Genomic DNA, 12,360 nt, shown 5'->3' with positions numbered 1-12,360 from the left:
GAGCTGCTGATGAACCCGGTAGACATCAAGGAAATTAGTTGAGCTAGGCTAGGCTAAACTCACCATTCAAAGCACCTTCAAACTGTACACACAGATATAAAAAGGTATCTTCGAGTAGGTCTGATTCTATGAAGTTAAGATGCATAGACTGAAGGGGGCTTTCCCACAACATTCTTTGGCCGAGGGAATCACAGTAAATAAAACAATACTGATTTGCTTTCTCTATACATGACACAAGGCTAAACTAACAGTGGAAAAAAAAACTTGGAAAATAAAAACTGAAAGTTTCATAGTCAGCAGGAATATTTCCTTCAGCACACTCACCTGTCTTTGAGGTCATAGATGTCCCTTGTGGTGGTACTGGAGCAGTGGAGCCTGTTGCTGCAGGCCCAGAGGCAGCAGGCGACGAGGTAGAAGCCATAGCTCCTGCTACAGAAACCGAATGAGCTGGGGTCCTGGCTGTGGTGACTGAAACTCCAGCATTAGGTGTACCTATTCCTCCAGAACCCCCCTGGTACACAGCCCGAGCCAGTGAAATTTGGGTGGGGGGATTCTGACCACTGGAGGTCTGGAGCGCTGGGACAGTTGTAGTGGCTGGCATTGAGGCAGCTGGAGTGGTGTTGGAGGGAGCTGGCTTAAGTATGAAGGTGGTGGATGGAGTGGTGGTTTTGGCCTTATTGAGAGAGTTGGCTGCAGGAAAAGAGGAAACGGGAATGTTGACAAGTGTCCCCGTCTGTCCGTTGGCCATTGATAAAGGCAGCTGGATAAGTAGTGGCTGGCCTTGGGCCACCATGCTGCTCCCAGAGGCCGTCTTCAGCAGCAGGGTGCCTGTGGGACTCTGGGTGGTGATACCAGTAGCAAGGGTGGGTGCGGCATTGGAGGTGGAGGTAATCAGCTGCAAGATGGGTGTCTGCGACACCAAGGCGGTGGAGGTTGGAACGGTGGTCGGATGAGCTATGGGTGGGATCACTGGGGGACACGGGAAACAGAGGCTGATATTATGACAAACAGCTATGTTTTTTTGTCACTAATGCTGTGAGCTATACTATACAATTGTTGTCTACTGCTCTGTTCTTCCCAAACTATTGAGGGGTGTAGGCATTCACACCTGTTTGGTGTCTTATGCATCTATGGTTGCTGTTGTACTATTAATGCTCTTCTGTTCTACACTTTAAGCTTCTTTTTATGAACGGGTTTTTAAAATAAATTACACACACACAAACACACTCACACACGCACCAACTAGTTAAAAATCAATTGTCAACAATGTAAAACAACTTTTAGTTTCAGTTAGGTGGCTGTATATTTTAAACTACTGAGTACGAAACTTTATCTAAGTATTGTAGCAACTTATTGGCTACGCTAGAGAAAGTTATCCCAAAAACTAGAAGGGCTCTAAAGTTAGGATGTGTGAAGCAAGGTCTGAGAAGTACGTAACACTGAATTCATTGTTCAGTCCTATGCAAGTGGATCAAATCCTTTTTCCTCCTATTATTAGCTGCTTTCAACTCTTTAATTAAATATGCCTTAAACTTTTAAATTTCAAGTACAGTGTTAAAATGAACTCTTTTATGAACATTATGCAAGTGCCCCTCAGATGGATCAAATCATTTTTCCGTTATGAGCTGCTTGTAACTCTCGAGTCAAATATGCTCTTATAAGCTTCATGTCTACTCAACACAATAAAGCTGTATTATCACCCTATGGATTAGTTTTCGTTCTTTTGTTTTTGTTTCTCCTCTCTGCTTTGAAAAAGCTCTCGATCCCTCACTGTTCCCACCTCTCTATTACTCTTATTGGTAGTTGGAACTATTTGTAGCTCAATCAATTGATGAGTTGTTGCTCATTATAGCAGAAGTTGAATCCATTTCATCTTTAGAAAGAGTCAAAGCACTTACTGCTCTATGCTCTAAACAGAGGTCAGGTCCCTGCACTGGGTCCAGAGCACTCAAAGTACAATTTTAACACTGAACACAATACAAAAATAGAGAAGTGTTTTTTTCAGCTCTCCAATTGACGCATTGCTCAAAACTATTGAATGCAGTTCTTACTTACTTTGACTCAACAACTTCTGTTCATTCTTGAGCGTTTAATTACATTTACTCACAAATGGTCGTTAATTACTATTAGTGGGACATTTCATGAACACTTAGGCAGTCTATTTTAATTGACATGAACTACAAGTGAAAACCAGTACACTGTTCATTCTGCAGATAAAATTATCTGAAGACGGTCCTTGCTCACACTATACTATGCATCACTTGTCAAAGAGCTCTATTTTCATGTTCTTTGCATCATGTAGGTCTGCAATGTTTTGTTACATTTTCTTCTGTGAAATAAACTTTCCTCACAGTGATTAATTAATTTCCTTTTATCAAATTCTCAAACTCAGTAGTCACCACTACAGATGATCACCATCTTGGCTTTAAGATTAAAATCTCAATAAAGGCAGTAAGTTCTTATGATACGACTCACCAGTTCCACTTGTTGAGACAAGGGTTGCTGGAGTCTGCTTTATCTCCATTGAAGTCCGGACTGGCCTGTTTAGAAAGATGCTTATACTTAGAACTGTCTAAATCCATAACGGCATGGATATAGGCACTCAGGAACAAATGAAGGTGGAAATGTGTTAGTTCCAAGGTACCCATTCCAACATGATGTCCGCACTTAACTGTCTGTTTTCACGCCTAGCAGTTGTATAGGTAAGTACTCAGAAGAAAAAACAAAACAGAACTGAAAAGCAACACTGCCCCAACCCACATCTCCCCACAAAGAACAAAGGTCTCAAAACACATGTTTAAGACTTTGTTAAAATATTTCATACCAAATTTCAATTATCTGATAACTGTCCTCAAGGGAACCGTCATTTTCCCAGTAATGACTCAAATCTTGGCACACAGATCCAGTCCCATGTCAAATGATACCTCAGGTCATAGTGGTGCCAGGTCTGCAATGCTTCCAAAACCTAAAAAAAGTAAGAGCCAAGTCTTACAAGAACAGAGTAGTCTTATTGCTTCTTTGCTCTTGTAAGTAGTTTTTCCAGAGCTTCCGAGTCCTTTCTCTGAAGCTTCCGCCTGGTGTGATGAGCCGTGGAAATCAAGGTCCCTTTTGCCTTTCCCTCTTCCTGAGGCTGGCCTTCAGAGTGGCAGTGGTGTCATTTCGCCCTCTGCGCTTCCTGCTTTAATGAGCTGTTCTTTGTACCGCTGCCTTGGCCTGATATTTCTGCAGAGGCTGATGTTCACAGGAACATGTTTTCCTTTCTTGGCGTAGTACTGAATAGCAGACTCCTATAAAGCTTTCAGCTGGTACATGACAGCTTGATATGATTCATGTCTCCACACCGGTGTTTGCAGCTTTGGAGTGCAAGACATTGCCCTTTAAAGTCAATGCTGACCCCCACTTATGGACCGTGTACTGGAGAGAGTGCTGGAAGGGCAAACCCGGCCAATAATTGGTAACTTGTGCCAACATGGTTCCACCACTGAGCCACTCCAGCTCTGTTTAGAGAGGCTGATTGATCTTACTAAGGCAACTCACTTTTACAAAGTCTCCCCTTCCTCTTGCATCATCTCCTGAAGTCTCCTTATGCGTGCTCAATAATCCAGGTAAGGAAATCCCAGAAAGTTGAATCAGTTAATCTGGACACAACATTTACTGAGAGAAACGTTTCATCACTCATCTAAAGTGACCTCTTCATCACTCATTTAAAGTAACGTCTTCAGTCTCAACTGACTGCAGGTATACCCACCCTTATAAACAATACAGTGGCATAACGACCGAAAACAACTAACGGTTTCATATGCACATCACAACATTGTAACAATGCTGTGCAACTATTCCCCAATCCTCTTTGAATAGTACACAAGGCCATTGTCTTTATGCATGTTCAATGATCCAGGTAAGGATATCATAGAAAGTTGAATCAGTTCATCTGGACACGTTTATTGAGAAACGTTTCATTACTTATTTATCTAAGTGACCTCTTCAGTCTCAAATGACTGCAGGTATCCCCACCCTTAAACAATACAGTGGTATGACAGTTGAACATATCAGTTTCATATGCAAATTGCCGTTACTGTTCAATGGCGATGTGTACTATTCAGAGGACTTGGGAATGGTTGTAATCACAGCATTGTAAGATGGCGACAGATGTACTCTTAGCCCCCCCTCAGTTCAGTGATGGACTCCACTGAAGCACAAACTAGGAGTCATCAGGACGCTGTACCACCGAGCTGACAACGTTCCCACATACACAGTGGATGGGAAGTGGAGAATTCCCATAATTCAACAAGCCCTGGTCAAGGGTGGTTATCCTAACTGGGCTTTTGTCAACACCAAGAAGATGCCCAAACGATACACCGACTGAACGAAGAGAAGGAAAACAGCTGCCTATGCATAAACCAGTGGTGATTCCATATGAGGCAAGAGTTTCGAACAATTGAGACGTGTATTTTCCAAACATTGCGTCTCAATTGCTTTCAAACCCCAAAACATGCTGCGCCAGAAGTTGGTCCACCCCAAGGATCTGGTCCCTCAACACAAACAGAGCAATATAGTGAACGCTGTTAAGTGCCAGGGGGATTGCAAATTGGGGAAACTAAACAGATGCTGGCCAAGAGGATGGCACAGCACAGAAGAGCTAACGCGTCAAGCCAGGACTCCGCAGTCTACAAACATCTACAGGCCAGTGGCCACTCTTCCAAGGATGAGGATGCGCACATCCTTGATAGGGCGGAATGCTGGTTTGAACGGGGAGTCAAAGAGGCCGTATGTGAAGAGGGACATACTGAGGGGGGAGTGGGGGTCTAAGAGTACATCTGTCACCATCTTACAATGCTGTGATTGCAACTATTCCCTAATCCTCTGTGAATGGCACACATTGCCATTGAAAAGTCACAGCAATTTGCATATGAAACTGATCGTTGGTTTCAGTCATTATGCCACTGTATTGTTTATAAGGGTGGGGATACCTGCAGTCAGTTGAAACTGAAGAGGTCACTTAGATGAGTGCTGAAACATTTCTCTCAAAAGTTGTGGCCACATGAACCGATTCAACTTTCTTGCGCTTTCCTAAAAAGTCAGCTCCATTTAAAATGGTTCTCAGTCCCTTATCAATTATATCTGCTTGAGGGCTGTTTGATGTAATCTTCAACACATTGGTCTAGGGTGTTCTATGAAAATAGTTGAAATATAAAAATTGGCATTAATTGCAAATGGGAGCAGATTCAACTTTGTATTGCATCCCCATTAAATAAAGAACATTAGGTGGCCAGAAGAGGGAAATGGCAGAATCCTAATCCTCTAGAGCAGAGGTCAGGATCCTTTAATGTTCCATGCTGATAAAACACAGAATTGTAAAATAAGACAACGGTGTGGATTTTTAACCCATATGTAGGCCATTGTATTAACATCTTTAATCATACATAGTCATACAAGTATTTTTTTTAACTGTTTTTGCATCATTAAAACAGGCCTCTTTTGTTTACTGATGTCCTCCTCACATCTCCATGACATGGGACTCCCACTCAAAAAGCCAAGATTCCTGTGTGTCTGTGTGTGTATGCACATGTGCACAGGGGTCAGAAATGAACAGAGGTTTTGGGATAAATAGCTCCTTTAAAATAAATTTTCATTGAAAGTTCTTCTTCAGCATAAACATTTAGAACTTGCACACCGACTGTGCCCAAGTCTGGCTCCATTCAGCAGCCCCCGTCTCTTTCTCTCTCTCTGAGCCACAAAATTATTCTTAAGGAAAACCGCAGCCTGAAGTCCAACTTGAAAGAGACTAATATCACTTAGCGGGCATGGAAATAGAAAATTATCCCATTGTTATGCGCAAATATAATGAAATTATGATTTCAAATGTCAACCAAAACTACTTTAAACATCTGTAACAATGCCAAATGCAATGCCTGAAGCAAAACTGATATCGTACATGGCATTTTATATGACAAATCTATGACAACCCAGCTATGTAAAATAATGAACTGGATACATACACGCTGTGCTAATGACATACTAAAGAAATTTGGGAATGGTGGACTTAACCAAAAGTTATTTTTAGATGGCATTTAAGAGTAGGTAAAAGAGGCCAGAATTTTTACTGGCGCTAGCACTCGTATTATTTCTTATGAAAACAATCGAGCCGTTGCAAATGTCCTCCCATGCCCACCTTATGGCACATGTTGCCAACTCCTCTACAGCAGTGTTGTGTCAACCAAGCAGTTGTCTCGAATGACCCAACAGTGCTGTAAAGAGGAGCCTCCATACATGTTAACTCCACCAGTAAATATGATATAACTGCGATTTGTGTCACTTTGTGTGTTATAAACGCAGGCTCCTGCAGCGCACACAACATTCATTAGCTAGCTAACATGGGCACAGGAAGCTCTAAGCGTTATTCATCTGAGCTCTAACAATGTTTAATGAGATATAATACAACTGGTAAAATGTAAGCTTAATGTGCCTGAGGCCACTACCACTGCTGAGTTATATACAAAGCTTGAATAGGTTATTGATAAACTTCAACTCTTACCTGAATCAATGAGATGGGAAATTCAGCGGCAGTTGCTTACCCCGGGAGGACAGAAATATTTCTCCCGCGTAAACACTTGTGCACATTATTGATTCTCTGATGAGACTTAAACAATAGTAGGTGACACATTATCAAGAAGGTGGTTGGACACAGCTCTCCCGCCCCCTTACTGATCAAGAGCCATACGAATTTCAGGTCTAAAAAGCTGGAAAGCTTGCACTGCCCCCCCCCCCAAAAAAAAAAATAAAATCAAAATTTTAAGTACTCTACTGTGTTCTTTTTATCGTCCCAAATCCTCAAACTGTTAAACACAACATAGGATATTTTTCATATTCACCTTTATTTCGAGGAGCACTGTGAAGAGGCTAAGTGCAACAACAAAGAAAATACACATAATATGTATGCTTTTGACAGTTTCAGTAATCTAATCATGACAACTGCCATGGTATGACACCCCGCCCCCCTTTTTTAAAATCAAGAATATATAGTAGTTCTTTCTTCACAACTCCGAAAAAATTCTGGCTTCCTCTTCACTCTCAGTATTTCATTGATAGAGTCACGAATCTCTCTCCACCTTTCGCAGGATAGTTCAGTGAAGCGACGTTCTACATACATCCTTAGAGTCTTCCTTACGTTTACGGGCAACGCATCCTTGCCCATTAACCCAACGTAGTTAACCTTTGAAACCCAGTCACAGTAGATTTCATAGGGGACTAAGTTTCGAAATATGTAGGATGCATAGCGGTAAGCCCTGGGTTTCCCTGAGCTTCTCTTGGAATTATAGTATAGCATTCTCTCCATGTGGGAACTGATTGAGCGGAGCTTAATATCTCCTCTGCATTTCCCTTCACTGTGCTCTGACAGGCGTTCTGCAATGGCAATGCGGCGTGGGACAGATGGGTTCTCCTCTTCTTCCTCTCCCTCTTCGTCCACCTCCTTCTCCTTCTCCTTCTCTTCCTTCATTTTTTTCTTGACTGACAGTGCAGGTGTCTTACCAACAGAGGGGGCCAGTCCCTCTTTGGGTGCCTCAGGCTGCGGCTCCACTGTCTGGCGACGGAGCACGCTGTTGAGAGGAGAGGTGCCGTTTTAACTACACTCTGCACTGTCTGACGAAACGCTCAGCCTTCACATTGTAGAACGTCACAAGACTCAGGACCTGGACCCATGCTGGGTTACTTTGCAGGTGAAAAACTCAAGACTGGGAAGTGTGTTTATTCCAAACCAGTCTTTAATGAAATATTTGAAGCACGGTATTTAAAAAAAGTTGATCCTGACACAAACGCACACAAGAAAATGCCAAGAAATCTCAGTTTCCGAAAAGTATGGTTTTGGGAGTTAAGGATTGCGGTCTTTATTCTGTCTCCATTAATCCAGTCTCTAGGGATTACTGATAGTAATCCAACGGAAAATGTCAAATATTCACGCTGTGAACGGCTCCATGTGTAGTACTAGCTTCAGTCCGGTATTGTCACGTTCATACAAAGGCCCAAAGTAAATTCACACACAACACCAAAGGTCACACACTACTGTTTGCTTTCAAGGCCAACATATTTAATTTCTTTTATAACTGGACTTCTATAAATGAAAATATTCTTTCTTGAGCACATAGTCTAATAAACAGTACAATAAAACTTGAACTTACTGCCCAAAAAAACCTTGACAATTACCATTCAAGGTCAAAACATATACCATGATTGAGGAGAATTCTAGACAGGAAATATATAGAGAAATGATAACACTTACCGTTGTGACTGAGGTGTGTTTGCAGCAGTTGCAGTCTTGGTAGAAGCAGCAGCAGCAGTCTTGGTAGAAGCAGCAGCGGCAGCGGCAGCAGCAGCAGTAACGAGCGCCTGTGAAAATTATACAACACGCTTTAACTATTGAAACTTTCTTTTCTCATTAGGAAAATGGGTTTCAATAAATATAACATAAACCAAAATAAAATCTTACATCCTGTTTTCTTGTGTTCTCAGAGATCTGATTGGCCTCTCCAAACTTTTTTGTCAATCGAGCCATCTTAGCCTGCAACAGAGTAAGAGATTTAGTTCAAATTGGGCCACTACTTGGTGCAAGATAAATAACTCTACTAATTTAAAGTTTCAAGTAAAAGTGGTATATAGTTTCACAATTCAAAATTATTTAAGGCAATAAATTTGCTAGAAAACAAATTTTTACTTACTTGTAGTGTTTTAATGGTTGTCTGGTGTTTAGTGGCACAGTCGATCTTTTCTACTCTGTCTTTCAGCTCTTGTAAACTTTTGTCAAACACTGTAAACTGCAAAACCCTCAGCCGATCCTCCATCAACTGCTGTACAATCTAGGGAAGAAAAATGTGAAAGGCAAAGACGCAAATTGTAGAGCTCACTTAGCCTTCCTTTTTGAAACAACAATAATGAAGCACATGTCAACTTCATACAGACCTTTTCAACTTTAAGGCGACTGCCTGCTTTTGCTGTGATTTTCAGTTCCAGCTGAGCTTCCAATGCCATGCCTTCTACCTTGGGCCTCTTTACATCCCGCTCTATATTCGGTTTGTTTTTCTCGTCACCTTCTGACAAGGTACGCTTCAGTCCCGAGGTGGAGCTCTTTTCTTGTGACGCTGTTGGAGAGGAACAAATACCAAGTCAGTGTTAACTTGCTCACTACAGTGGGTGGACATTCTGAACCAACAGTTTTGCTGAAAATACTTGGCACTTTTCAGTGTCCGAATGTGATTCACTACAAGTAGCTGTCTACTATTCAAACATTTTTCAGTGCTTAACTATAAACAAGTGTATACAATCTACATGCAGATGTATGAATTAATGGTTTTTAGCCAGATGACTTGGGTAAGACAAAAAAAAAAAAAAATCCGATGAAAACTGACAACAAAAATACAAAAGCTAATTAGCAGCAAAAGGCAGCTTAAGACACTGGTCACCAAAACTCTCTTAAATGTCTGAATCCACCAAAAATTATAACTTGGAGGGCGAGTCCACCTTGATCCAACCATACTGTCTCCACATAATGTACAACCTGATATCACCTATATGAGATTTGCCCCCCCCCCCAATGTATACATTTCCAGCGGTTCCGTTTTGTTTTTTCCCCCCTCCCATTCTGGTTCAAGTCAGTTACAATAACACTCAGTCAATGTTTCAGCCAAAGCAGACACTTTTTCACCTGGTAAGGATCTAAGAAGAGTCCCACATATTTCAAAAAGGATATTTGTGGTTTTCCCGAATTCCCACCTTAAAAGTTCAAATAGGCAAAGGGATAAGGTATGTCAAGAATCAAGCTGGCTGTCAGAAACTGAACTGTATAACATTTACAGGACATAATATTCCAGGCTATCATAGGAGGGAATCGTGCAAGTCTGTTTGCAATAAAAACAACAGGAAAGCCAAACCTTGATAGGGAAAATTTGTCAAAATTTCTTTATACAATTTTTTGGGGTGGTCAGTATTTTCATCATTCAAAATACTCCCCACTTTGTGAGACCTATGATTTTTTTTTTATATTAGCTAATCATTTAGGGGAGATTGGACTTAAATGAAAGAATTTACTATTTGAGACGCCAGCAAAGAACATAAGAATACGAATAAATGGTAATTACAAAGTAGTATCAAAAGTACAAAAAAAACCAAAACAAAACCAGAAAAACATCTCAAAGCTAATCCCTTACATTTCATTTTGCTTTGTTGTTAATTATGAAAACGGTCACTGCTGACAGTTATAAACCAAGGCTCAAGATGGGGGTCGCTACTTCAACCCTGGAACAAACAGTTGCCATAAAGCATGAAATCCTCCTTTATATTGATTACATTGGAGTAGGAAAAACAAACATGACAAGTTTTGTGGTTAAAAAAAAAAAGGTTTTAAGTATTACAACAAGGTCTAGACTTGATCCTATTTTTTTTCCGACTGCACTTGCATTTTCTTTAAAATCTGGGCGCATATGTTCCATTTAACTATGTACATGTCTAAGTTAAGACATATTTGAACCATTAATCAGTTAAATCACAATGTCATACCTGTGTCAGAGGGGGGAGTGGATGAGGGACGAGATGCTTGCGCAGATTGTCTTGGTTTATTTTTTTCAGTTTTTGTTTCCACCTTCAAGTCCACATCCATTTTTTCCACTTTGGATACTTTCTTCAACTCTTCCTTTCCAACAGTCTCTTTTTCTTTCATACTTTCTTTCAGTTCACCCTTGAGCTCCACCACCTTCTCTTCATCTTTAATTCCCTCATCCTGATCTGGAACCATGGAAGAAGATGGAACTGGACAGGATGAGGAGGGACAAGTAGGAGAGGAGGAGCGAGGGGAGCAGGAAGTCGTAGCTTTAGTACGAGAAACATTTTCCATTTTTCTTTTGGGTTTAACGTCAGGGACCTTGGCCTCCTTGGTGTCCCTATTTGTTTCCATGGGTTCTGCACATCTGGGCTCTGTCCGATGGTCCTTCTCTGACTTTTTGGCAGATATTGCAGGCAAGACAGGTGACTGTGAAGCTGAATCTTTTACCTTATTCTCTGCTGTAGGGTGTGGTTCCTAAAAATAGAAATAAAAAATACAGAATATCCATTTAGGCAATCCTGTTCCACCCAAAAATTTACCACTTCCTAATACTCATAAATTAACATTAAACCATGATGTTGGCTCCACTTTTTCTCTCAAATTGCAAAAGATGTTTCTGTAACGCAGCTTGTAAATAACCGATTTCTCTCATTCCAGGCCATTAACCCATTACCTCTTTCTTTTCTGCCTTGACTTTCCCTGTGGTCTGCTCCTTGCCTTTATCCTGTCCTTCCTTGGGCTCTGTTGAAACCGACACCGGGCCATCATTGGATGGGGATGACAAAGACTCTTTCTTGCCCTCCTCCATCTTTTTTAGGTCAAAGTTTAATGAGTGGAATGGTGATGTGGAAGGATTTTCCTCATTGGCTTTTGGACTTTGTGAGGCAGAAGGGGAAGGGGACAGATTTAAGGACAGGGAAGGAATGGGAGAGCCTTGGGAAGCTAGGGAGACAGGTGATGGAGCGTGAGAGGAGTTTGAGTCCATGGCTTCATTTTGCTCTTTGTCGACGGTTTTTCGACCGTCCTCTTTGTGTGTGCCATTCACTAATGGAGGGGGAGACGGATTGGAAATGGGTGGATTTCCTGTCAGCAAAGTATTGTGAAGAGTCTCCAGTTGCTGCCGATCGCTAATCTTCATAGTTTTCCTTGCACGGAAAATCTTCCTTTTCTCCTCTGCTACTGCCACTTCCATTTTTACCTGGGGAGGGAGAAGAAGCAGGAAGATTTAATCCAATAGCCTGATAAAAAGTAAAAGGAGGTATAAAATCAAAGTGATACTCAGGGGAGTTAACAGCACTGCCTTCTACCTGTTATGGTCTATGCGCATTGCATAGGAAAGATATAACTGCAGAGCTTCAAGGGCAACACTAGAGGTCACTATGAAGCTCTAGGGTTCTCTTGTTTGTTCTGTTCTGGAAGGTTCTTTTTCTACAGTAAAGTCTGCATACAAATCTAGTCTGTTCCACAACAGTCCCCTTTTCACCACAGATTTAAATCAGAGATCCTTTTCAATTCAAGCCATTTTCTCTTCAAAAACATTCTCTGGTATTTTTCCATGTTTGCCCTGAATGACAAACTCAAGCTGCAGCTCAGTGTGCAAAACAATCTTTTTACATATTCCTAAAGGCAGCTTCAATCTGTTATGACTAGATATCCTAGCCTCTACTTGCTGATTAGCGTTAGGATTTTAGTAATACTTGGTCTGGCTCCAGAAAATAGAAAAATACCTCGGTCAACAAAGCAGTATTTCACAACCTCTCCTACCATCC

The 12,360-nt window shown here is 41.3% G+C and overlaps 1 protein-coding gene across 2 annotated transcripts in view; it reads right to left on the bottom strand.

Annotated features, from left to right (window-relative positions):
• Positions 1 to 12,360, bottom strand: part of atf7ip (activating transcription factor 7 interacting protein) — a 50,684-nt gene that overhangs the window by 16,209 nt on the left and 22,115 nt on the right. For both annotated transcript variants that reach the window (XM_056279914.1, XM_056279913.1), the window contains exons 2-9: positions 11,265 to 11,789; positions 10,549 to 11,065; positions 8,956 to 9,134; positions 8,715 to 8,852; positions 8,486 to 8,557; positions 8,279 to 8,385; positions 2,476 to 2,540; positions 325 to 969 (exon numbers count right to left, since the gene is read on the bottom strand). In XM_056279914.1, coding sequence (XP_056135889.1) covers positions 325 to 969; positions 2,476 to 2,540; positions 8,279 to 8,385; positions 8,486 to 8,557; positions 8,715 to 8,852; positions 8,956 to 9,134; positions 10,549 to 11,065; positions 11,265 to 11,783 — 2,242 coding nt within the window. In that variant the 5' untranslated portion in view covers positions 11,784 to 11,789. The remainder of the gene's footprint in view (positions 1 to 324; positions 970 to 2,475; positions 2,541 to 8,278; positions 8,386 to 8,485; positions 8,558 to 8,714; positions 8,853 to 8,955; positions 9,135 to 10,548; positions 11,066 to 11,264; positions 11,790 to 12,360) is intronic.

This window comes from Lampris incognitus, chromosome 5, assembly GCF_029633865.1.
Source record: "Lampris incognitus isolate fLamInc1 chromosome 5, fLamInc1.hap2, whole genome shotgun sequence".
In the NCBI taxonomy this organism is placed as follows: domain Eukaryota; kingdom Metazoa; phylum Chordata; class Actinopteri; order Lampriformes; family Lampridae; genus Lampris; species Lampris incognitus.
Note: the sequence above shows the minus strand (reverse complement) of the source record. Positions and strands in the feature narration are given on the sequence as shown.